Genomic DNA, 22,161 nt, shown 5'->3' with positions numbered 1-22,161 from the left:
TGCCATTAAAGGTGTACAATGAAACTACTGTGGTGCAGAGATTTATTACCCCCCGTCCACCCATTATGGCCTCTGTCGGCGGCGTAATGTAACTTTGAACGGCTTTGATGTGGAGCTGGTTATCTGTTAACGACGTGATTGGAAATGATCGGTCATGTGCAGAAACGGTCCAGCGTAACTTCCTCCGTACTGGATCTGACGTCCTGCGGATCTTCAGAGATCAGTACAGGTGATTCATACTGACTACAGAGGGCACCACCAAGGGTACAGAGGCTATTATAATGGACACAGTGAAGTAACATGGGTGTGTGTTGGTGTGTGTGTGTGATTCTTTCTTTTGCATGACACAGTGGAGAAGTTCAGACTTCAACAGGAAGTGGGAATGCGTGCCCATTCTGTTAAAAGCATTCCTAAGGTCAGGCACTCATGTCGGATAGGAAGAGTCGAGTGAGGCTAATGCGTCATGCCTACACGATTTTTGCCCTGATTTTCGCTCGCTGACTGGTCGCCGCTAGACGTTTGCTCGGGGCTCGAAACTCGGCTCTCGATCGCTATGTGTGAACCGTACGCTTGCCGATCGCGTGTTGACTCAAGAATAATATCAAGCATGCTAAATATCTGGACCTGTCACCCACTTAAAATCCTGTAGTGTAAAAGGCGTTGCGATCAGGTCGTGATTGTTATGAAGGCAAAATACAGAAGAGAAACCCGGTGTAGGCGTGTAAATGTGTGGAACAAGGGCTTAATATAGATACTATCTGAATACATCAGCACACACAAGCTTTACAGTATTTGTGGCTTCAATATTAAAAAATATTTATCAGACTTCCGGCTGATAAACTGGTGTCACTAAACCCCTCGTCACTTCACGTGTGTTTTCGTGACTAAACCTAGTTTGGGAGGGCAGACAGACCCGTCCGAGATTCCTCCCGATGGCGATAGATGGTGTAGTGTGTGACCCCACACTGACGATCGGTCACGTAGTGTGAAAACCACGACGACTTACAAGAGATCCAGTCGTGTAGTGTTAAGTTTTTATACACCTGTGAGCAACGGGTGTGGCTGAAAGACCTGAACTCGGCTCCGGACCCACTGCAGCTCTGATCAGAAGGTTGGGTGACTCGGCAAAGCGGCGACGTGACGTCATTTCTTTCTCAAAGTCACCCGTACGACAGCGAAGTCTGGGACGTGATTAACGACCCCCGACAGATTCATTCATCAGCTCTTACGATTCCGATGATTTTTTACGACTGCTGGGACGCGTTTGTGGGCGACGGTCGTAGTTTACGTGGTTTTTTGTGCCACCTCAGCGTTTTCCGGTCCCCGGACGGACGGAACGTTGATGCATTTAAGAGCGGCACCCCGGCGACCCTCGGGTAAATAAAACGCCATCGATCCTCCCACCATCCCCTCCCAAAAAGACTTATTGTCGCTGCACTTTTATCTAATCACTTGGCAACAAACGAGCAGGTAGACGAGAAAAAAATAAAAAATACCCAGAGTGCTTTTCACCTCTCCAGATCAAATTAACCTGAGAGCTGTTACAAATCAATGAAAGCCAGGCAATCAGCTTTAATTGACAGTAACGATGCTCACATTCCCGCTTCACCCCAAACACGCCAGACCTTCGTTTATCTGCCCCCCCACCCCCACCCCCTGGAGACGGGGGTAATCTTCCACCCCCCCCCCAAGTACCTTGTGCACTTCAATTAAATTAACTAAACAGACAGGTTTCCAAAATAAAAGGCCACTACCCTGGCACACGGCCACCGATCCAGCCTGATCATTTTCTCTAATGAACTCACAAGGCCGAAAGTATGTGGACACCTGATATGAACCGTGGACGTGTGGCTACTTCTGACCACGAGTTTGCTGGACATCCAACTCCGGTCTCAGTTCTTCATAATAATCATAATTAATTCAGCAATTAATTAATTAATTAATAATAATAAATAATTATTACAACTACTACTAACAATAATAATTACAATTTAGAATAACGATAATAGTAATAATAATATAATAAATACTGTATTACAATAGTAATAATAATCACTACTACGAATACTACTATTACTAATAATAATCACAACTAATTATTGAATTAAAATATAATAAATTAAATTAAAAATATGAATACTGCAATACAGACAATAGTAATAATAATTATACTTAATAATAAAATATAATAATATTAGTAATAAATGTTATAATAATCAAAATAATATATGACAATGCTACCCACCGAGCCACCCTTATAGTAATAATAATATTTTTGATAATAATAATGATTGCCACCCCTAATAGTAATACTATTAAAATAATATTAATAAAAATATTATTAATATAATAACAAAATATATAATATAATATAATAACAAAAACAGTAATAATAAGAAAAGAATATATAGAAAGACTTTATTAATCCTGAAGGAAATTAATTAATATAATAATGAATAAATAATATTAATTAATTATTAATAATAAATATAATTAACCAATAACCAATAAATTCCTTGTTGAAATACATAAAAATTTATTTCACATCAAACAACCTCACAAATTTATTGCAAATTAAAATCCTCACATAAAACATCAATAATTAAAACAATAAAATTAGTATATCAGAATTCGGTCCCAAATATAACCGGACGTTCACCGAGAATGGATTGGAGAACACGACTCAGTCCAGCACACGTTCTGTCTGCACCAACGGAAGGAGACGCGCCGACTTTCATTCTGGCCGGATTTAAAGACTAAATAATAAAAATGACGCCCGAGTTTCTCTAAATTCTGTCCACTGTGTTTAAAATAAGAGTTTCAGCTTCGTTTCATGATGATGATGATATGAAGTGTAGGATAAGGTTTTAATGAGGTGCTTTAATACAGAAACAGAGAAGTCAGGAGGCCAAGCTACAAAAGTGGGTCTCAGAAATCGGTGTCGCCTCCTTTCTCAACAGCGACGCCTGCTGTCTGGCGGTGGAACAACACAGAGATGAAAGTGTGTAAGAACCCACCGTCCTGCGTGGGCACTGTGCCACAGCCAGAGGGCGCCAGAGGGCACCAGAGTGTCCATGGGATTTGATTACGTCCAAATTTAGTAAAACAGGAGGTGTCGCTGTCGCCATACTTCATACGACCAGCCCTCCCTCAGACACAGCGTCTGTAAACGCCAGACCAGACTCCAACCGTTTCTCAGAAACTAGCGTAACAGACCGCCACGCCACCCGAACGCCGCTTTAATCAGCACATGGGACGGAAAAAGGGCTTAAAGCAGAACTCAGCTGGACCCAGGAGCATAAAACGAGTGTGGAGGTGTGGAAACGCCCTCAGATGGGCGCTACCCGATCGGGTTTGGTCCGTTTCGTGGCTAGTAAGCTGAGCCGCGAGGAAGCGCGAGCGTAACCCGTTCTCACCGAGGTAAAACGTGCAGGTGAGCTCCAGACGCACAGAAGATCACAGTCCAGATTGAGAAGCTGACACGTGCCCTCTCTCTTGGTCATACCCGGTCGGTCTCCACGGCTCCCCCGTCGGAGCTCTGCAGGTTCCTCGTTCTCTCCAGGACCCAGTCGACGTCGGGCCGCTCCTGAGGGTTGCTCACCATGATGGAGCTCAGGAGCGTCTGCAGCTCCACAGAGTAACTGTGACCGAGAACAAAACAATCAGACTGGCAGAGGACCGGCACGCGGGTGGCACAGCTGGTGAGAGGTCGGTGCTATCGACCCGGTCGGGCGCCCCACAGACACGATCGGTGGTGTCCGAGTCCCTGTTTGCTATGCAACAGTGACACCTGCTGGTTGATTGAGGTAAAGGAATACCAGGAATAAAAGGTGACCATGCACAAGGGGAAATAGACATGTCTAATTTCTTTAGCACCCACAGATTCCTAACATTATTACTACCTCATAATATAAAATGAATATTATTATGTGGGTGTCCACATACTTTTGGTAAAGTGAAGGGTGTGTCGGTTCTGACCTGCAGGGTTTTGGAATGGTGACGGGGTTCTGAACAGCCAGAGCAACACTGTCGCCCTTCTGAAACACCATATCGTACGGTCCCTCCAACACCATCATACTGTACAGGACACACCCTAACGACTGCGCGCGCGCACACACACACACACACACACACACACACACACACACACACACACACACACACACACACACACACACAGACACAGAAAGTCATTAATAACAAACATACCTCACGTTTCCTCTCAGACGAGCTCTCTGTCCATCGTTGCTGTATTCTGGGAGGGACTTTCAGCAAGAATTTGGAGTGTGTCTGCTGGGATTTGTGCCCGTTCCTTATCAAAAGGAGCATTCCTGAGGTCGGGCACCGATGCTGGACTTGACTTTTATCCAAAGCGTCTTACAGTTCTGTGACAGTATACTGTCTTATCTAAGCTATTGAGGGTTAAGGGCCTCGCTCAAGGGCCCAACAGTGGCAACCTGGTTGTGGTGGGGCTTGAACCGGCGACCTTCCGATTACCAGTCCAGTACCTTAACCGCCCGGCTACAACTGAAGAGTGTTTAGTGGGGCTGAGGTCACACCAAACTGACCTCGCTGGGACCTTCCCCAAACTGCTGCCTCAATATGCTATTTATACACACGTTGCCAGCTGCGCATCATGGACGTGAGCACCGTCTGCAGACAGGATAGAAGGATACGCAGAGTGTAGCGTGTTCCTCTACATGTATTGCAGATCTCCCGAGGGATCCACCGCTGTCTGGTGAAAAGAAGCGGCCGACGTTGCAAAAAAAGAGTCTTTTTTTTTAATCTCCTCACCCAGATGTCAGTTTTTTCATCGATGACGCAGTGGCTCTGGACGTTGAAGAGCTCCGGCGCCCTGTAGGAGATGGTGCACCTCTGAGCCGCCCAGTCCTGCAAAGTGACCGCGCACAGGTCAGACGGAGGAGGGGCGGAAGGACGGACGGGTCGGGATTATTGGGATCTGCACTGACCTGGACGCTCATGGCCTCTCTGGATCCTCTGACTTCGATACGGGCTCTGTTCATGGAGCCCAGGTCCATCAGGACGGCACGGTCGTTCTCCTCCAGAAGAACGTTGGTGGGCTTCAGGTCCCTGAAGAGACGGAGGACAGAACCGACTGAGAGGAGAACCTGCTAAATGTATCCAACACCTATATTATCATTCTGCTTATTTAGATGTACGCAGGTTCTGGACTAGTAATCGGAAGGTTGCTGCATCGATTGCTCGGACTGTATACTGTCATATGAATATATAAATACAATATATAGATATAAATATAAATATATGTGGATCTACGTAACCCAATCCCGCCTCAGCTTCAGCTCAGGACAGATGACCTCACACTCGCCTCAGGAGCTGTTCCGATGAAGCAAATGGACCACGATGGAATGTCTGTAGGGGACCATCGCGGTCCTGACGTTTCTGAGTCATAAACACTACTGTTCCGATGTACTGGCTCTCGCTATGGTTCGTTGGAGTCCTAGCACTTTTAGAATGATGCTTTTTGTAGCTCTAAATTCTACTAAGCACTTCATCCTGGCCTAATGAAAGTCAATCTTAGGAGAAGACGTCTGGTCAGAGCGCTGACTGGTGTTTGGTTGAACGAGTAGGAACCTGTGGGCGTATCCTCCATCGTGGACGGCTTTGAGACCCTCGCAGATGCCGCGGAAGACGTGCAGGACCCGACCCTCGGGCATGGAGCCGCCCTTGTCCCTCAGCCTCTCCAGCACGGACCACAGACTCCCTTTCTGCAAACACAACCGCCGAACGATCGAGGTGAGAGAACGACCTGCTAGGACTGAAGGGTTCCTCAAAGAACCTCTGGATCTAAAAAAAAAACGGGGTCCTGGTCAGGCTCGTGGTGGGCGCAGTGCAGTAACGTAACCCCAGACAGGACGGTGACACACTGTGGGGCCTCAGTCATCCTCCCCCCCCCCCTCACACACAGCCAATCATCCACAGCTACGCACATTTACATTGAATTGCTCCCTCTTAGCTTTGTAGCTTTAATATCATGCACTCTTTCTATGAGAATTTGGAGTGTGTCTATGGGAATTTGCCCCTTGTTAGAAGGGGTTGGATTAGAAGGCCTGGCTCGCAATCCAAGTTGAACTCATTCCCAATTAAAAGTGTCGAGTTGAGTTACGACCACGGCTCTGTGCCATGAAACTAACCATAAAAAGGGACTTCCCTAAACTGTTGCCTTAGCGTTAAAAGCAGATCATTTACCTAATATCATTTTATTAGCATTGGCTGTGGCAGAAACAACTAAATTCAATCATTAGGAAGGTTGTCCACATACTTTTGGCCATATAGTGCAGCACTACTGGGACGGTGATGGTCACCCTTCCACCCTCAGACACAGCCAATCATCCACAGCTATGCACATTTACATTGTAATACTTTGTAATATCTTACACTCTTCTAGGAAGCCTTTCTATGAGACTTTGGAGTGTGTCTGTGGGGATTTGTTCCCATACAGTCACCTCAGTCAATGAGATAAGAAGGCACTGATGTTACAAGTGTAATTCATTCCCAAAAGTGTTGAGTTGAGCTGGGTTGAGACCAGGGCTCTGTGTAGGCAACTGGAGCTCCTTTGCCAATACAAGGGACTTCCCTAAACTGTTGCCTCAACGTTAAAAGCATATCATTTACCCAATATCGATTTATTAGCATTGGCTGTGGCAGAAACAACTAAATCTAATCATTAGAAGACTTGTCCACATGCTTTTGGCCATATAGTGCAGCTAGATGAACCTCGGGCGCGTTAATAATATCGGTACGTTAGACGGAAAACATCGTACGCTGACGTAGGGCAGGAGGATCCAGGCCTCGGTCTTCCCCCCCCTCTCCACGAAGCTGGAGCCGGTCAGACTCAGGACATTCGGGTGGTTGAAGAGTCGGTGATTCTCCACCTCCGTCTGCGCCTCCTTCGTGGCCTCGGCGTCATGGCACAGGATTCGCTTCAGGGCGTAGAGGCGGCCGTCCTGAACCCCTTCCACCAGGTCCACGTAGCTGAAACCCCTGAAGGAGGACGAGCACCAAAAAAAAACAAGTCTGCCCTAAATTAGAAGCTGCTGGAACACTCACTGTCAACAGTCAAGCAGGCTTTATATCACCAGGAGCGTAGAGCAGTGGTGGGCAAACTGTTAAATCTGGCCTGCCAAGTATATTGCCAAGAGGACAGTTGTGGCCTAGTGGTTAAGGTACCGGACTAGTAATCCGAAGGTTGCCGGTTCAAGCCCCACCACTGCTAGGTTGCCACCGTCGGGCCCTTGAGCGAGGCCCTTAATCCTCAATTGCTTAGACAACATACTGTCATAAAAGCGTCCGCTACATGCCGCAAACGTAAACGTAGACGTCCTAAAGATCACACGCAATTGACCTTTTTCCTGCAGTACCCTGCATTTCAGTTCACTCCACTAGATGGCGCACTCCAAACACTACAGACACCATAACCCAGTGTGGCCCTTGAGCCGAAAAGTTTGCCCACCCCTGGCTTAGAGGCTTTTCCTGATCAGATTGAGTGATTCTGGCCAGAATGAGCAGGAACACGATTTGAGGGAGGACAAGGCATTCAGACCCAACAACACTGTACCAACTGTAAAGCATGGTGGTGGTAGTACTATGCTCCTGAGCTGACTCTAGAGAGTGTACAGAAAAGGAGATAGGAAGCTTCTTACTTAGATGTTGGTGTCCTGACCAGTGGAGTGTTTATGTCTGTGCCAAGCAGAGTGGGTCAAATACCCAACATCATCGTGGCAGGAGCTTCACATGCATGGATTACTAGCGTCTATATACTTATATACTGTATGTATATATATATATATATACGCTTTAGTGAAGGTGTGAATGAGATCTCACCCCTCGTCGAGTTTCTGGACGAAGTAGTACTTCTTGGCGTCGATGGTGATGGTACTGCGAGAGCAGATACACAGGGCGTGTCCCATCCTCGACCGAGCATCGCTCACCCACCCAACACACCTGCCACACACACACACACACACACACAATTAAAATAAGCATGACTGAGCATGACTAAGCACCGAGGGCCTGTCCGAGTTGCAGCACCAGACCCACTTTGACCCTGACCGGACAGAGCATGAATAAATAATGACATTCTGAATGCCCGGGTGAAGCGGACCTTTAACTGAAGCGTTAGCGAAACAACTAGTTCAATTATTCAGAAGTGAAAGCCGGCTTCAGATCTCATCAATGATCAATGACTGAGCAGGTAGGTATCAACGCAGCTTCTGATTGGCTGGCTGCATGAACTGGACATTGATGTTCAGCATTCCAGTGATGCTTGGGGTCACTTCTTTACACCAGCCAGCAGTAGATTCTCACAGAACCCGCATAAAGAAAACCATGCCGTGCTTTACATGTCTGCACCCCACCACAAAGTAGTTTTGGACTTGACTGCTGTATCACTGGAGCACCAGACCATCCATTTTTTTGAATAATCCTGACCAGACTGTCAGTCCCTGCTGCCCAAACACTTCCAGTGTTTCTGAGTGGCACCAGACCCACCGCAGCCCTGATCAGAACGAAGCAGCTACTGGAAAAACAAACAGGTTTGAAACAGTTTAAAACACACTAACAGCGGTGGTTCTACTCAGCAAGCAAGTGCTCTAGGGAGAATACATATTCAATTTGGAACGCACACACTTTCTCTTCACGTACACTTTAATGATCCGAGTCAATTTAGAACGCACCCAACACTGACTGAGACCTCAATATACACGATGTACAAATATAAATCGAGACATAAACCACAATATTATACATATTTGTACATTATTACGATAATTCTGACTTAATATTTTGTCATTCACTGTAGAATTAAATAAAATATTACCTTTGTTACAGAGGGATCGGATCCACCTCTTCTACTCCTCTTACGCGTCCCTAAAAGCCTACACACACATCCGGGTACTCACTGGGCCAACCTGACGTCATCTGCGTGCCCCGGCTGCGTATGGGATTTGTAGTTTTACACATTTGTAGGCGCGACACAAAAAACTCGTTTGTGTTTAAAACAACTAAATAACTCCTTACTTTATTTTAGCTATCTGATTTTTCCTGGTCAGGGTCGTGGTGTTATCATTCTTTCGGTCACACATGAGAAATGTAGAGCAATAATCAACACAACTTGACAAACTCCTCATAAGTGATGCGTGTTGCTGTGCTAACCAAGACAGCCATTTGAGCCAAATGAATGTACTGTACTGTAGTTTTAGATCCAGTCATGGACTAAAATGTTCTTATCATTTTTTATGGATCAATTTAAGACACATTTCTAGGCTACAGCCTGTATATTCACACCTAATTCTTATAGTGTGACAGACATACTTAATTATTACTCAAATAAATCACCACATGACAAAATAATTCACATAATTTCAATACGTAGCTCTTCTTTCTTTCCTTCTCCACTTTTCCTGGTCAAGGTCATTGTGACAGCAAGCAAGTAGATCAACCCAGATTTCTTTATATCTACAGATTTAGCCTCTCGGGACAGATCCTCCAGGATTCTTACATCAGTAGTGAAATATTATTACCTGAGCAGATACTGGGTCTTCACCATGGTCTCTTGTTTAATGAGATGGGACTAAACCACTTAAATGATCATCTCTAAGATATCTATCTCACAAGAAACATAATACTTCTAATAGGAGAGGTTGGACAAACCCTGTACCCTGCCTGCTAGTGGGGTGCGATACTGCAAAAATTTGGTATCTATCCGATACCAAGTAAATACAGGGCCAGTATCACCGATATCGACCCGATACAGATACTTTTTAATAATTAAGGTCGATGCATCATCAAATTGCTAAATCTGAATGAATGTTTATGACCTTTAGGTGTATTATTGTAATACATATTTTTTTTGTAAGTAGCTGCTCTCAGTAGGGTTGTAGATAAATTCAGTTGTTTAAAGCGGTCAGATTTCTTGTTTCTGGTGCTTTACTTTCTCACAACGTTACCATCATGCCATATCACCACCAAGCGGCTAACGCATAGTTGTGTTTGCTGGGTAAATACATTTGTAAATTTTTAATAGTGACCAAATACACTTGTCCTTGTTAATTTAAAATAAAAAAATGATGCCAAGTCAAAAGAAAAGAGCACTCATTCACCAAAACTCGGAATAAGAGCCTCACTACGCATGCTCCGATTCATGTGCGTAAGGTGAGCAAAGTGCGTCCGTACTTTACATACGTATAGTTTACACTATCATTTCCATAAAATTGCCCCAATTTCTGTATCTGCAAAGCAAAGTATTCAAAAACTTACAATCTTCCAAATGCCTACCAATGTACTGTTGTGTGTTAGGATTACAACGTGACGGTACGACAACAAATCACAGCAGAGCAGGAGAGGAGAAGCGAGGTGAGCATGTAAGATGTGAGAGGAGCGAGTCAGTACAGACACGGTCTTTACTTTCTGGCGAAATGGGAAAAACGTGCTGAATGTAGCGGAGAAAAAGTAAAACTAAAGTATCTAAAGTAAGATAATATCGATATTTGGATCGATGCGCCCATCACTACTGCTTGCATAAGGGCTACCTGCACTCACCCATGAAGGAGTGTTGCAAGAAAGTACCCTAAACTACACCATGTTTTAAACTCCCCAGCTGCAAGGTAAAGAGTAGGGGGTGAGTGCGAAGCTAGTCAGGTATCAGGCATGTGTAAAACAGTTTTAGATATTTAACAAAGTGTCCTAATGTAATGGCAGCCTTGAAACATCACCATATAAAGCTTGTTTGACTGTCGACAGCGACACCGGTGTTCCCGACAGCTTTTAATTCATGGCAGACTTGTTGGTGGTGGTTCATGGACTACATTTGAGCTTCTGGAAAAATTTCTTTCCATTTTTTTCTCCAACCTTTGCAAAGAGACCATCTCTTCATGTACCTTTAATGGTGCAGTTAAACTAACCCTGTTTATAAGGGCACAGAGAAGTCAGCATGCCACATAGCATGGTTAAATCACATTTTAAAATGAATTACCATAACACACACCACTCTCATGTGTATGTATACATATGACTTTATTGTATATAAAAGAGAAGAACAGACATTCAGGGCACAATGAGTAGTTTTATTAAAATTTCATAATTATTTGGACACACTTGGTACAAAAAGGTTAGACCAAATGACAAACATTTAAAAATAGATTTATTCATTTATGACAAACTCAAGATTTCGCATTGTGCTCTCTTTGGCACCAGAGAGATGGTGTAAATCAGCTTTACATTCAAGTAAACACTCATCTTCTAGTATTTTTATGGGCTTGAGACTTTATTCGGCCCTAAAATTCTTCTCCTTCCTCCTCTTCCTCAAAGGAGTCGATTCCGACCTCTTCGTAGTCCTTCTCCAGGGCAGCCATGTCTTCTCTGGCCTCCGAGAACTCACCTTCCTCCATCCCTTCACCTACGTACCAGTGCACGAAGGCTCGCTTGGCGTACATCAAGTCAAACTTGTGGTCCAGACGAGCCCAGGCCTCGGCGATGGCCGTAGTGTTGCTCAGCATGCACACCGCCCTTTGGACCTTGGCCAGGTCGCCTCCGGGCACCACAGTGGGTGGCTGGTAGTTGATTCCCACCTTAAATCCGGTAGGACACCAGTCCACAAACTGGATGCTCCTCTTGGTCTTGATTGCAGCAATGGCCACGTTGACATCCTTCGGCACTACATCGCCACGGTACAGAAGGCAACAGGCCATGTACTTGCCATGCCTTGGGTCACACTTGACCATTTGGTTGCTTGGCTCAAAGCAGGAGTTGGTAATCTCAGCCACCGAGAGCTGCTCATGGTAAGCCTTTTCAGCAGAGATCACCGGTGCATACGTAGCCAGAGGAAAGTGGATCCTGGGGTACGGCACCAGGTTGGTCTGGAACTCGGTCAAGTCGACATTCAGGGCGCCGTCGAAGCGCAGGGAAGCTGTGATGGAGGACACGATCTGGCTGATCAGTCGGTTGAGGTTGGTGTAGGACGGCCGCTCGATGTCCAGGTTCCTGCGACAGATGTCGTAGATGGCCTCGTTGTCCACCATGAAGGCGCAGTCGGAGTGCTCCAGCGTGGTGTGCGTGGTCAGGATGGAGTTGTACGGCTCCACGACGGCCGTGGACACCTGAGGCGCCGGGTAAATCGCAAACTCCAGCTTGGACTTTTTGCCGAAGTCGACGGAAAGGCGCTCCATCAGGAGAGAGGTGAAGCCGGAACCGGTGCCTCCACCGAAGCTGTGGAAGACCAGGAAGCCCTGAAGACCTGTGCACTGGTCAGCCTGTACAAAAGAAGAGATTTATACGGTTATTAAATAAATCATAACGTTTACTATTTTATAATCTGGCTTTAGGAAATAATTCATACAAAAATGCCAACATGAAGGTTGTGGATGGAGTAATTACTACTATTAAAAGTACAACAGTCTCTTACACAGCAGTGCTCTAATTATGTAGGGATCTTCAGCTCAAGTTTACAAAGCACTGCATCGTACATTTATAATAATGATTTAATAAAAAAACAATAAAAGTCAAGGCACCAAACATAACGTCAATTATTATTATATAATTTTTACCTCTCAGTCTGAGGAGTGTTCCAAAACACCTACATTATTAATGCGCTAGTGTGAGGACACTAGGGCTGAAACGATTCCTCGAGAAACTCGAGTAATTCGATTACTAAAAATCATCGATTCCAATTTTTCGCATCGAGGCATCGTTTAATCCATACATTTATATACAGCTCACGGTGTTTCGCACTTTTGCACAACGCGTTCACGCTGTGGTCAGGTGACGTGAAGAAGCCGAGGGCTGCGTCAGAAATCTCACACTTAAACAGAACTTAACAGGACTTAATCCGGGTACTTTTTCCCGTACAGTTCAATGAATACTACGTTTTTTGGACACGCTCGCCGTGCGATTTAAGACGCAGCCGAGATTTGATAGCACGGACTGCAGAATGGAGAGAGAGAGAGAGAGAGAGAGAGAGAGAGAGAGAGAGAGAGAGAGAGAGAGAGAGAGAGAGAGAGAGAGAGAATATCGAGGGGTGAACAGAACAGAGAAAACCACAGAAAGTTTGAGATCATTTTAAGCTGGAAAAAAATAATTAAAAAACATTAAAGCTTTATGTTCTGCGTGAGCTGTAGCTGAAACCTTTAGTTCTAAAAGTTGCACAAATTAGAGGCTTATATTTATGTATTATTGTTTATGCCTTAGTTTTAGGGTGCCTGTTTACATTTTAAAAGTATTTGATTTATTTTTGATGTATTTGTTTTTGCATATCAAAATGTTCTCTTTAAACTGTCCTGTACACAAGGAATAAAAATGTACAGTTTGTTTTGAGAGACGTGTCTTATTTAATCTTATACGTATTGATTTTTGCTCTTTATTAAAGCAAAAGTATTTCTTATCCGATTACTCGATTAATCGCTGGAATAGTCGATAGAATACTCGATTACAAGATTAATCGATAGTTGCAGCCCTAGAGGACATCTTGCCCAACAACACTCAAGCATGGACGTATCCCTCTTCCTCGCTAGGAGTCGTTTAGGTGATTTGGACCAAGCCTGGACAACAGCACTTGCCTTTATCCATGACCTTCCAAGAGAAGAGTTTCCTCAAATACCAACATGCCTTTTTTGGTGGCTTCCACATTTAGGTGTCACCACACAAACCTGGTCCTCATACTGGACCTGGCACAGTTTGTACGCTGGGTGCCCTTCTTGGCGCAACCCTTCCATTTCTAGCTGGACTTGGGACCTGCATTGAGAGCGCTCCCAATGGCGAGGCTACTTTGGCAATCATTAGCCAATCATGTCCATGCAGACACCCAAACGGCTGGTAGCACCACCGAGATTCGTACCCTGTATCCACAGATCTCAGCAGTAGTCAAAATGTAGGGCCACATTTAGTGAAGTCTACATTAGAATTAGATATTGGGACCTTAGTGGGCCGTACACGCCCACGTTCTCCAACATTCCTTTAGAGGAAGTCAGTTCATGCATTCTATGCCAAGCGTCACCAATGTGGCTAGGCCCTAGGACGCTAGATTCCTCCTGGATGACGTGTACCACACAGCCGCTGTCTCTTCCGAGATGCTTCCAAATGAAACCCGTGACTGAAATGCTCACGTTGCTTCTAACAACTACAATCTTACCAGCTTGCGGATGCGGTCGAGCACGGAGTCGATGATCTCCTTGCCGATGGTGTAGTGACCTCGAGCGTAGTTATTGGCCGCGTCCTCCTTCCCAGAGATCAGCTGCTCCGGGTGGAAGAGTTGGCGGTAGGTACCGGTACGCACCTCATCTGAAACGAGACGCATTGCCGATGTAGTTTCCAGACATTCTACTATACCGGTTCATGCACGACATTTCCAGTTCGAGACTCACCGATGACGGTGGGCTCCAGGTCCACGAAGATGGCACGCGGCACATACTTGCCAGCTCCGGTGTCGCTAAAGAAGGTGGTGAAGGAGTCATCGTGGCCGCCGACGGGCTTCTGGCTCGGCATCTGACCGTCGGGCTGGATGCCGTGCTCCAGACAGTACAGCTCCCAGCAGGTGTTTCCCATCTGAACGCCAGCCTGGCCCACGTGAACAGAGATGCACTCGCGCTAAAGATGGAGAAACAGAATAAAAGAAATGATTTCTTACATGCTCATCCAGTCCTTCTTTTAGCACGGTTCCCAGCTCTAACTGGGATTGTTTATAGTTCTAGCTAATGGGTTTTAGGATCGGAGCCACCCAGTGAAAGGTCAGTATTAGGCTGCAGGAACCAACTCTGACCAGCAGTCGGCATCGGCGCATAAAAAAACAGATGCCGGTCAGACTAGCACGTATTTGACCGCCAAAAGCAGCTTAGACCAGGAAGCAGCTCATTCTGGTTTGGTATTTTCAGCACAGCTCTTCTCAAGTCACGTTTTCACTTCCTCTTGTCAACTTGAAAGCATTCTAAATGCTAATCGCATTATTAACTACAACCTTTCTTTAAGCTAGTTTCAAATTTCCTCACTCAGATTCCCATTTTAAGGACAGAAACAGAAAGTGAAAGACCATAAGAAAAGAAATGGTTGATGTATCATTTGCTAATCGTTCCAGATAAATTATCAACACGGATGCAGAACCAACGCCCCCTTATCCACCAAAAACAATCCTGAACCCTCCTGACGGTAACTCCTTCCTGTATCTGATAGCATGTTCTCACCTACAGTACGTGCAGCAGTAAGGTTTCTCTACACACACACACACACACACACACACACACACACACACACCTGGGATACCGAGCGCACACACACACACACACATAACAAATGATTTGTATAACCGCGCTCTATAACATCAAACACCTGCTCGGTAGGCAAAGGGATCTATTAGATGGTGTGTGTGAAGGTGAGGGATCTATTAGATGTGGATCTGATGGTGTGTGTGAAGGTGAGGGATCTATTAGATGTGGATCTGATGGTGTGTGTGAAGGTGAGGGATCTATTAGATGGAGTGTGTGAAGGTGAGGGATCTATTAGATGTGGATCTGATGGTGTGTGTGAAGGTGAGGGATCTATTAGATGGTGTGTGTGAAGGTGAGGGATCTATTAGATGGAGTGTGTGAAGGTGAGGGATCTATTAGATGTGGATCTGATGGTGTGTGTGAAGGTGAGGGATCTATTAGATGGTGTGTGTGAAGGTGAGGGATCTATTAGATGTGGATCTGATGGTGTGTGTGAAGGTGAGGGATCTATTAGATGGAGTGTGTGAAGGTGAGGGATCTATTAGATGTGGATCTGATGGTGTGTGTGAAGGTGAGGGATCTATTAGATGGTGTGTGTGAAGGTGAGGGATCTATTAGATGTGGATCTGATGGTGTGTGTGAAGGTGAGGGATCTATTAGATGGTGTGTGTGAAGGTGAGGGATCTATTAGATGTGGATCTGATGGTGTGTGTGAAGGTGAGGGATCTATTAGATGGTGTGTGTGAAGGTGAGGGATCTATTAGATGTGGATCTGATGGTGTGTGTGAAGGTGAGGGATCTATTAGATGTGGATCTGATGGTGTGTGTGAAGGTGAGGGATCTATTAGATGGAGTGTGTGAAGGTGAGGGATCTATTAGATGTGAATCTGATGGTGTGTGTGAAGGTGAGGGATCTATTAGATGGTGTGTGTGAAGGTGAGGGATCTATTAGATGTGGATCTGATGGTGTGTGTGAAGGTGAGGGATCTATTAGATGGTGTGTGTGAAGGTGAGGGATCTGAGACGTCGATCTGATGGTGCGTGTGAGCGTGAGGGATCTATTAGATGTCAATCTGATGGAGGTTCCTCATAGTTCAGGTGTTGGATGCAGCAGATCTGATCAACATAAAGATCTGAGAGATCTTGATAAGGACCCAGACGACTCCCAAACAGTAATAGGCAGCACTGACGTCTACACGCCAAAACCAAAGACAGGTTGCTGGGCGGTCGAGACTCTAGAGGATCGATTCCAAAGACAACCAACTGCAGCTCAGAACTTAAATGAATCCCTGGATCTCCTGGATCAGGTGGATGTTCAGGTACATGTGTGGTGTTTATTCAGTGGGAGAGAGGGTACCTGGACGCATCTACTGGACCTACTGGTAACGTCCTGGTACCAGATACCACAGGATCGTTCAGCTGACTTGTGGAGTCCACTTCTCAGTGGGTTTTATGTCATCTGTGTAGACCTCATCTGTGGCACTTTATTATTTTGGTTTCATGAAGGTGGTTCTTCATGTGAAACGTTGGAGAACCCATGTTCTCCTTTCACTCCTGAGCGGATCACCTTTCTGCCTGATGACCCTTATTTTTACCACCAGGAGGCACAAACCGGGCGTGTGGAGTCGCACAACATGACTGACATATACAGGTGACCGGTCAGGTTATGGAAAGTGGGTGGGTTAAGTACCACAAACACACTAACAACCTGTTCTGAAAATAGACGTGTGTCTCACACACACGCTAAGGCTAAAAGTATGTGGACACCTGACCTAACATTTCGGTGAAAGCTTTCCATGTGATTGCTACTGAGCTCAGGCAAATATATTGGATGTGAGGGCATTCCAATTCATCCCACAAGTGTTCAGCAGGGTTGTATTCGGTGCTCTATGCAAGCCAGTTTACTGCAGCTCCTCCACACCGAGCTTAGATGTTCCTTCAACCTTCAGCAATGGGTGTGTCCGGAACACCTAACGTCTAACGGCGTGTCCACATACTTTTGGCTATTTTAGTGTACACAGAAAGGAATCTTTCCAGTTCTGTTAGTCCGACAAGCCCACACAGGGCGGGAAAAACACCCGAGCGCTCGAGGTCTCCTCATGCAGGTTTGTGTGAAAGGGCGAAACACTTCGGCGCTCGGTCCACGCCCCGACGAGGAATCCTCAGCACACCCTGGAGAAAAATAACCCTGTCAGAAGTATGTGGACGCCCCCCGTGACGAGCTCATTTGGTTGTTTACTCACACACATCGCAAACGGTCGAGAAATGAAGCGCCAAGCCAAGTCATTCACTCTCCTTTAACAAACGTTGACAGAACGGGTTCCTCTCGTTTCTGAGGTCCAAGTGGCGTTTTTGTGAAGTCTGGGAGCAACAACAGCTCAGCGGTGACCTCAATTTATCAGTAAATTATCTTAAGAAACAGCTTCTGCACATTAGGAGTTCATTAACAGCTTGATAAATGTGGGTCCTCATTATTAACAGCTTCACACAAGCCAAAGACCACCATGCTCAATGCCGGGGGTGTAAAGGCAACCAAGACTGGACTCCGGAGCAGCGTACATCCATTCTTCATTATATGGCTGAAAAATGAAGAACAAATCCTGGTTCTGCAGATGCCAGGAATGGTTTTATTCGTTCATCAGTCATTCATCTGATCAGGATCGCAGTGGGCCCTGAGCCCACCAAAGCACACCGGACTCTGGACGTGGAACACAGGAACACATTTATATCATCATATACAACCAAGTAGCAATTTAGAGCAGCCGATCCACCTCCAGGCGAGATTCGAACCCAAGTCCTCAGGACCCCGAGGCTGTGGGCACATCTGCAAGTCCAAACTTTGGCCAAAATAATGTGATCACCCCTCCTAATTTGTGAGTTCAAATGTTTTTGCCACGCCCACTACTAACGAGTGTAAAATCAATAATATAAAATAGGAAACAGTTTGGGGAAGGTTAAGAAAAGTGGAAAGTACAAGGTCCATAAAAACGTGGATTAAGTTTGGTATGGAAGAACCCCAGCGAACCTTTGGGATGAATTGGAACATCACCTAATCAAAGGACGTAATAAACATTCCTTTCACACAGTGGGCACAAATTCCGACAGGCTCATTCCGAAATCCTATAAATCTTTAAGTGGAGATTGTTTAAGCCATGAAGCAGCAACACAATTTTGGAACAGGCAACCAGACCAGCTCATGATCAGGCGTCCACATACTTTTGGCCACCACACATGACCTCAGATCACTATTTCAGACGTAACGTCGGGCGTCGCCCTGAGATCCGGGCGTCTAATCTCGGACCTCGTCCAAACCCGCGCCAACATTCCTGCCACGGTCAGCTTCGGTTTCCCCTCGCGCTCCGGGGTGCCAGGCGCTCTATTTTTACCCCCTGTTCCCTCCAGAGGGGAGTCACCGGGGACGGCTGTTAGTCAGGAGCACGGGAACGGCCTAGTTTGGTCAGGGGGGCGTCGAAGGGGCGCTATTTACGGCTCGCCACGACTCTACCCGTCCCTCTAGAACCTTCTGTTCTCTGCTTTCACTACGACCTCGTCTCATCCGTCATTCGCTCGTCTCTACGGAACCTTCGTCCTCCGAACTTACACGACATGGCCAAAAGTATTCGGACACCTGACCGTGATCATGTTATCGTCCTGCTTCAAAATAAATTCTGGGAAAGCTTTTAATAAGATTATTTTTGAGGTCAGGCAGCTATGTTGGATGAGAAGGCCTTCCAATTCATCCCAGGAGTGTTCAGCAGGGTTGTGGTCAGGGCTCTGAGCAAGCCAGTTTGGTGGAGCTCCTCCACACCGAGCTTAAAACCAAACCTAGAACATCACGAGCATCGATCCAACATCAGTACCTGACCTAACACTAACCTAGTAACGCGCCTTTGACAAAGTGGACACAAATTCCGACAGACCCACTCCAGAATCCTATAAATCCTCCACTTTTGAGTGCCACTCCAAATAAATGCAGACAGTTTTGGAACAGCTCATGATCGGGCGTCCATATACTTTTGACCGACACGCACATGACCTCAGATCTGGACGTCTAATCTTGGTCTGGCAGCCTTTGTACGGCTGGGCGCTGATTGATCGGTCGATGTTCCGGTTCATCCCGGAGCTGAGGTCAGGGCTCTGTGCAGGACAGTGAAGAGGACCTTCCCTAAACTGTTCCTTTATATGATTCATTTATTACACCTGTTAGCAACTGTTGTGGCTGAAACACACGAATTCGGTCATTAGACGGGGCGTCCCAATACTTTTGCTTGAAAACGTGAAACAGAAGCATTTACCAGCGGCCTCAGACTTTTGGTCGGCGAATGTAAATAAAACACGACGTTTTCTTTGTGATGGTTGTAATTCTACTATGCACGGCCGTGGGGATCCATGAGATGTTTGCCCGATGGTGTTGAATGCACCTGATGGACTTCGATCGGGACCCAGATCGTTATGCAGCCGTGGTGAGTACCCACCAACAGTGGTCAGAGGACGGAGATGACGTTAACGCCCTTGGCGTACGGTCAACACAGCTCGGACCCACCCACATGGACTCCACAAGACCAGTCGACCTCCTTCTGCTGCACCGATGTCCAGTTCCTATTCCTGCGTGCCCGTCGTTGTACTGGCACAGAAGGCTGTGGTGTCTGGTACAGACCAACAACATGCACATAAAACACCTACGATGACAGGCACGCAGGAATAGGAACTGCAGCAGACATCGGTGCAGCAGAAGAAGTCAGTGTTGGGGGAGCGATAAACAATGCAATTCCTCAGGGGGGCGCCAACGGGGCTACAGGTTTATTATGTTTAATGAGTGATACCAAGAATGGCCTGTAGATGGCGCACTATGGTCGTCTTTAGACTTTAGTAATTTGTTGTTTTTATCTCCCTTCACCCCCCGCCGGGATTTCCACCCCTGCCGTATGCTAATAAAGTGATTAAGATAAGCGATTCGTCCACGAGTGTCCCCCCAGCCTTTAAGAGGACCTCCTACACGCTATATTAAACATCTCCGTGTGCTGATTGGTGCTAGTTTGAGAGCCTGTGATGCCTCTTTATTACTATCATTAATGAAACACACGCCGCTGGTGTACAAGGAACTGTAAAAGTCACTCGAACACCTCGTTTCACCACAAAAACGTCGTTCCAGCGACTTCCTCCTCCACGCCGCGGTGTGAAACGTTTATCTTTCAGAGGCCGAGCAAACGTCCACGTGTCGTTCCAACGTGTCGTTCCTCGGCCCCCCGAACGAACCCCGAAAGCTCTCCTGCTCTCCGACGATCTGGACGTGATCTGTGGCGAGCGTGGAGACCCGCCATCTGCTCCAGGCTCCTGCACACGCTCCTCTCAGGCCGGGGGAGGAACTCGTGCTCGGCGTGTCTGCGCACGCAGACGTGAGCGGTTGATAAAAGTGGCGGCAGCGGAGCAGGAAGTCGGAAAGCTAACAAACACACCCGCTAACCACACAGATAATGTTCCCGACTGCACGAACGCTGGACGTTCTACAGACGTTTGGGATTCGGATCTGAACTGCGTAGGGAGGAAAATAAAAGCTGGAGTGCTCCGTGTAGAGTCGTTTGATCGATTTGTTAAGAGATATGTGTCTATGAGGCCAGAAGTATGTGGACACCCTTCCTGACGGTATACACAGAACAGAATGAAATAACTGAAGCGAAAACATTATGCTTCAGACATCGTGCTAACACATTAGGGAAGGCCTGTTCCCTTTCCACAGTGAGTAACCTCTGCGCACAAAGTGAGCTCTATGAAAGCTCTATGGAAGTTTAGTAGCTTGCACAAGGCCCTGACCTCAACCCCACTGCACACCTTGGTCTCAGACCTCTGCACGGGCACAAATTCCCACAGACACACCCCAAACTCTTGTGGAAAGCAGTGAAGGTGGTTATATTTGGGAGGAGTGGGCCTCATGTCCACACATGTTTGACCTTATAGTGTATTTAGGTTTGTATTTTTCCCATCATGCATGTTATAAACAGTGATATACAAATGGTCATGAAATATTAAAATAACAACACTAATAGTACTACTACTACTAATATTATAATAACATCAATAATAATAGCGCTACTACTATTAATTATAATAATAATAATAATAATAATACATAAGCAAGACTCTAGATTTACCCTGTAAGTGCTAAACATAATGCTTTAAATATTTAATAATAATAATAATAATAATAATCATCATCATTACTGTTGTACATACATTTTATTTACATTTACCATTAATATAAAGCAAAATCACATGTCGCTCATGTTTTCCGCCACACATTCTACACTGCCACTGCTTTATAAGATAATAAAGGTAATAAATAAAGTCTTTAGGTGATATTTAAGGTGATTTAAAGCTTTTAAACTCACCATTGTTGCGATTCTTCTCACTCTGTACCTGTAATGCGGTGATGAAGTGAGACGCTTTTCTGCTCTGCGCGCCAGATCCGGTTTATATAGGCTACACATGGCACCCAAACGCGCATGCGCACACGGAGAGGAAGCCACGCCCACAAAACCAGGGCAGAGCCCGTGACCAGCCAACCCACCTTCTGCATGGTATTAGGACACTGTGTGAACGCGTCAAATGTTGCTGTGCAGCTTCACACTGGTCAGGCAGCCAGTGGGTCCAGATCCACCCTGGACCACCCTCAACCACTCACTTTCTGACCCACAAACCTGTATTGAATTCACATAACCTAACACTACACTGTTTTGGCAGGTTGTTATGAGGTTATGCTGTATCAGTGGACATTTGGAGAACATGCCAAACTCTACACAGTCTGATCAGCACCACGACTGTGCCACCCATAAATGTGAAAAGAGTGAATGTGTGTGTGTGTGTGTGTGTGTGTGTGTGTGGCACTGCGATGGATTGGCGACCTGTCCAGCATGTATTGTTGCACTGTGCCCAC

The 22,161-nt window shown here is 46.0% G+C and overlaps 2 protein-coding genes across 4 annotated transcripts; both read right to left on the bottom strand.

The window, feature by feature from the left end:
• Positions 1-2,512: 2,512 nt before the first annotated feature.
• On the bottom strand, positions 2,513-8,907 carry stk16 (serine/threonine kinase 16). Of its 3 annotated transcripts, none has more exons than XM_063009802.1 (8): positions 8,858-8,907; positions 7,864-7,983; positions 6,804-7,023; positions 5,614-5,747; positions 4,971-5,091; positions 4,795-4,890; positions 3,979-4,100; positions 2,513-3,641 (listed from the first exon to the last, which is right to left on the bottom strand). In XM_063009802.1, exons 2-8 carry the CDS (start codon positions 7,947-7,949, stop codon positions 3,500-3,502), a joined length of 921 nt encoding a protein of 306 aa, XP_062865872.1. In that variant the 5' UTR covers positions 7,950-7,983; positions 8,858-8,907; the 3' UTR covers positions 2,513-3,499. The 3 variants fall into 3 exon arrangements, with proteins under 3 accessions (XP_062865872.1, XP_062865869.1, XP_062865870.1); XM_063009799.1 differs by having other exon boundaries at positions 7,864-8,557; positions 8,858-8,905; XM_063009800.1 differs by lacking the exon at positions 8,858-8,907 and adding an exon at positions 8,144-8,828.
• A 2,174-nt stretch (positions 8,908-11,081) lies between these two features.
• On the bottom strand, positions 11,082-21,691 carry tuba8l2 (tubulin, alpha 8 like 2). Its single transcript, XM_063010935.1, has 4 exons — positions 21,617-21,691; positions 14,394-14,616; positions 14,162-14,310; positions 11,082-12,287 (listed from the first exon to the last, which is right to left on the bottom strand). Exons 1-4 carry the CDS (start codon positions 21,617-21,619, stop codon positions 11,313-11,315), a joined length of 1,350 nt encoding a protein of 449 aa, XP_062867005.1. The 5' UTR covers positions 21,620-21,691; the 3' UTR covers positions 11,082-11,312.
• Between the last annotated feature and the right edge of the window lie 470 nt (positions 21,692-22,161).

Source organism: Trichomycterus rosablanca, chromosome 15, assembly GCF_030014385.1.
Source record: "Trichomycterus rosablanca isolate fTriRos1 chromosome 15, fTriRos1.hap1, whole genome shotgun sequence".
NCBI classification, from domain to species: Eukaryota; Metazoa; Chordata; class Actinopteri; order Siluriformes; family Trichomycteridae; genus Trichomycterus; species Trichomycterus rosablanca.
The sequence above is the reverse complement of the archived record's forward strand: the minus strand, read 5'-3'. Positions and strand labels throughout refer to the sequence as shown.

What these genes read in the sequence shown, in the direction of transcription:
- tuba8l2 (XM_063010935.1), bottom strand. An exon ending in CCTGGAGCCCACCGTCATCG is followed by an intron (nt 14,311 to 14,393) that starts GTGAGTCTCGAA and finishes GTCTCGTTTCAG; the next exon opens with ATGAGGTGCGTACCGGTACC. An exon ending in TCGACCGCATCCGCAAGCTG is followed by an intron (nt 12,288 to 14,161) that starts GTAAGATTGTAG and finishes TCTTTTGTACAG; the next exon opens with GCTGACCAGTGCACAGGTCT.
- stk16 (XM_063009802.1), bottom strand. Translation starts at nt 7,949, where the DNA reads ATGGGACACGCCCTGTGTATCTGCTCTCGCAGTACCATCACCATCGAC. An exon ending in TCCTCCTGCCCTACGTCAGC is followed by an intron (nt 5,748 to 6,803) that starts GTACGATGTTTT and finishes TTGTGTTTGCAG; the next exon opens with AAAGGGAGTCTGTGGTCCGT. An exon ending in GAGAGGCCATGAGCGTCCAG is followed by an intron (nt 4,891 to 4,970) that starts GTCAGTGCAGAT and finishes GTCACTTTGCAG; the next exon opens with GACTGGGCGGCTCAGAGGTG.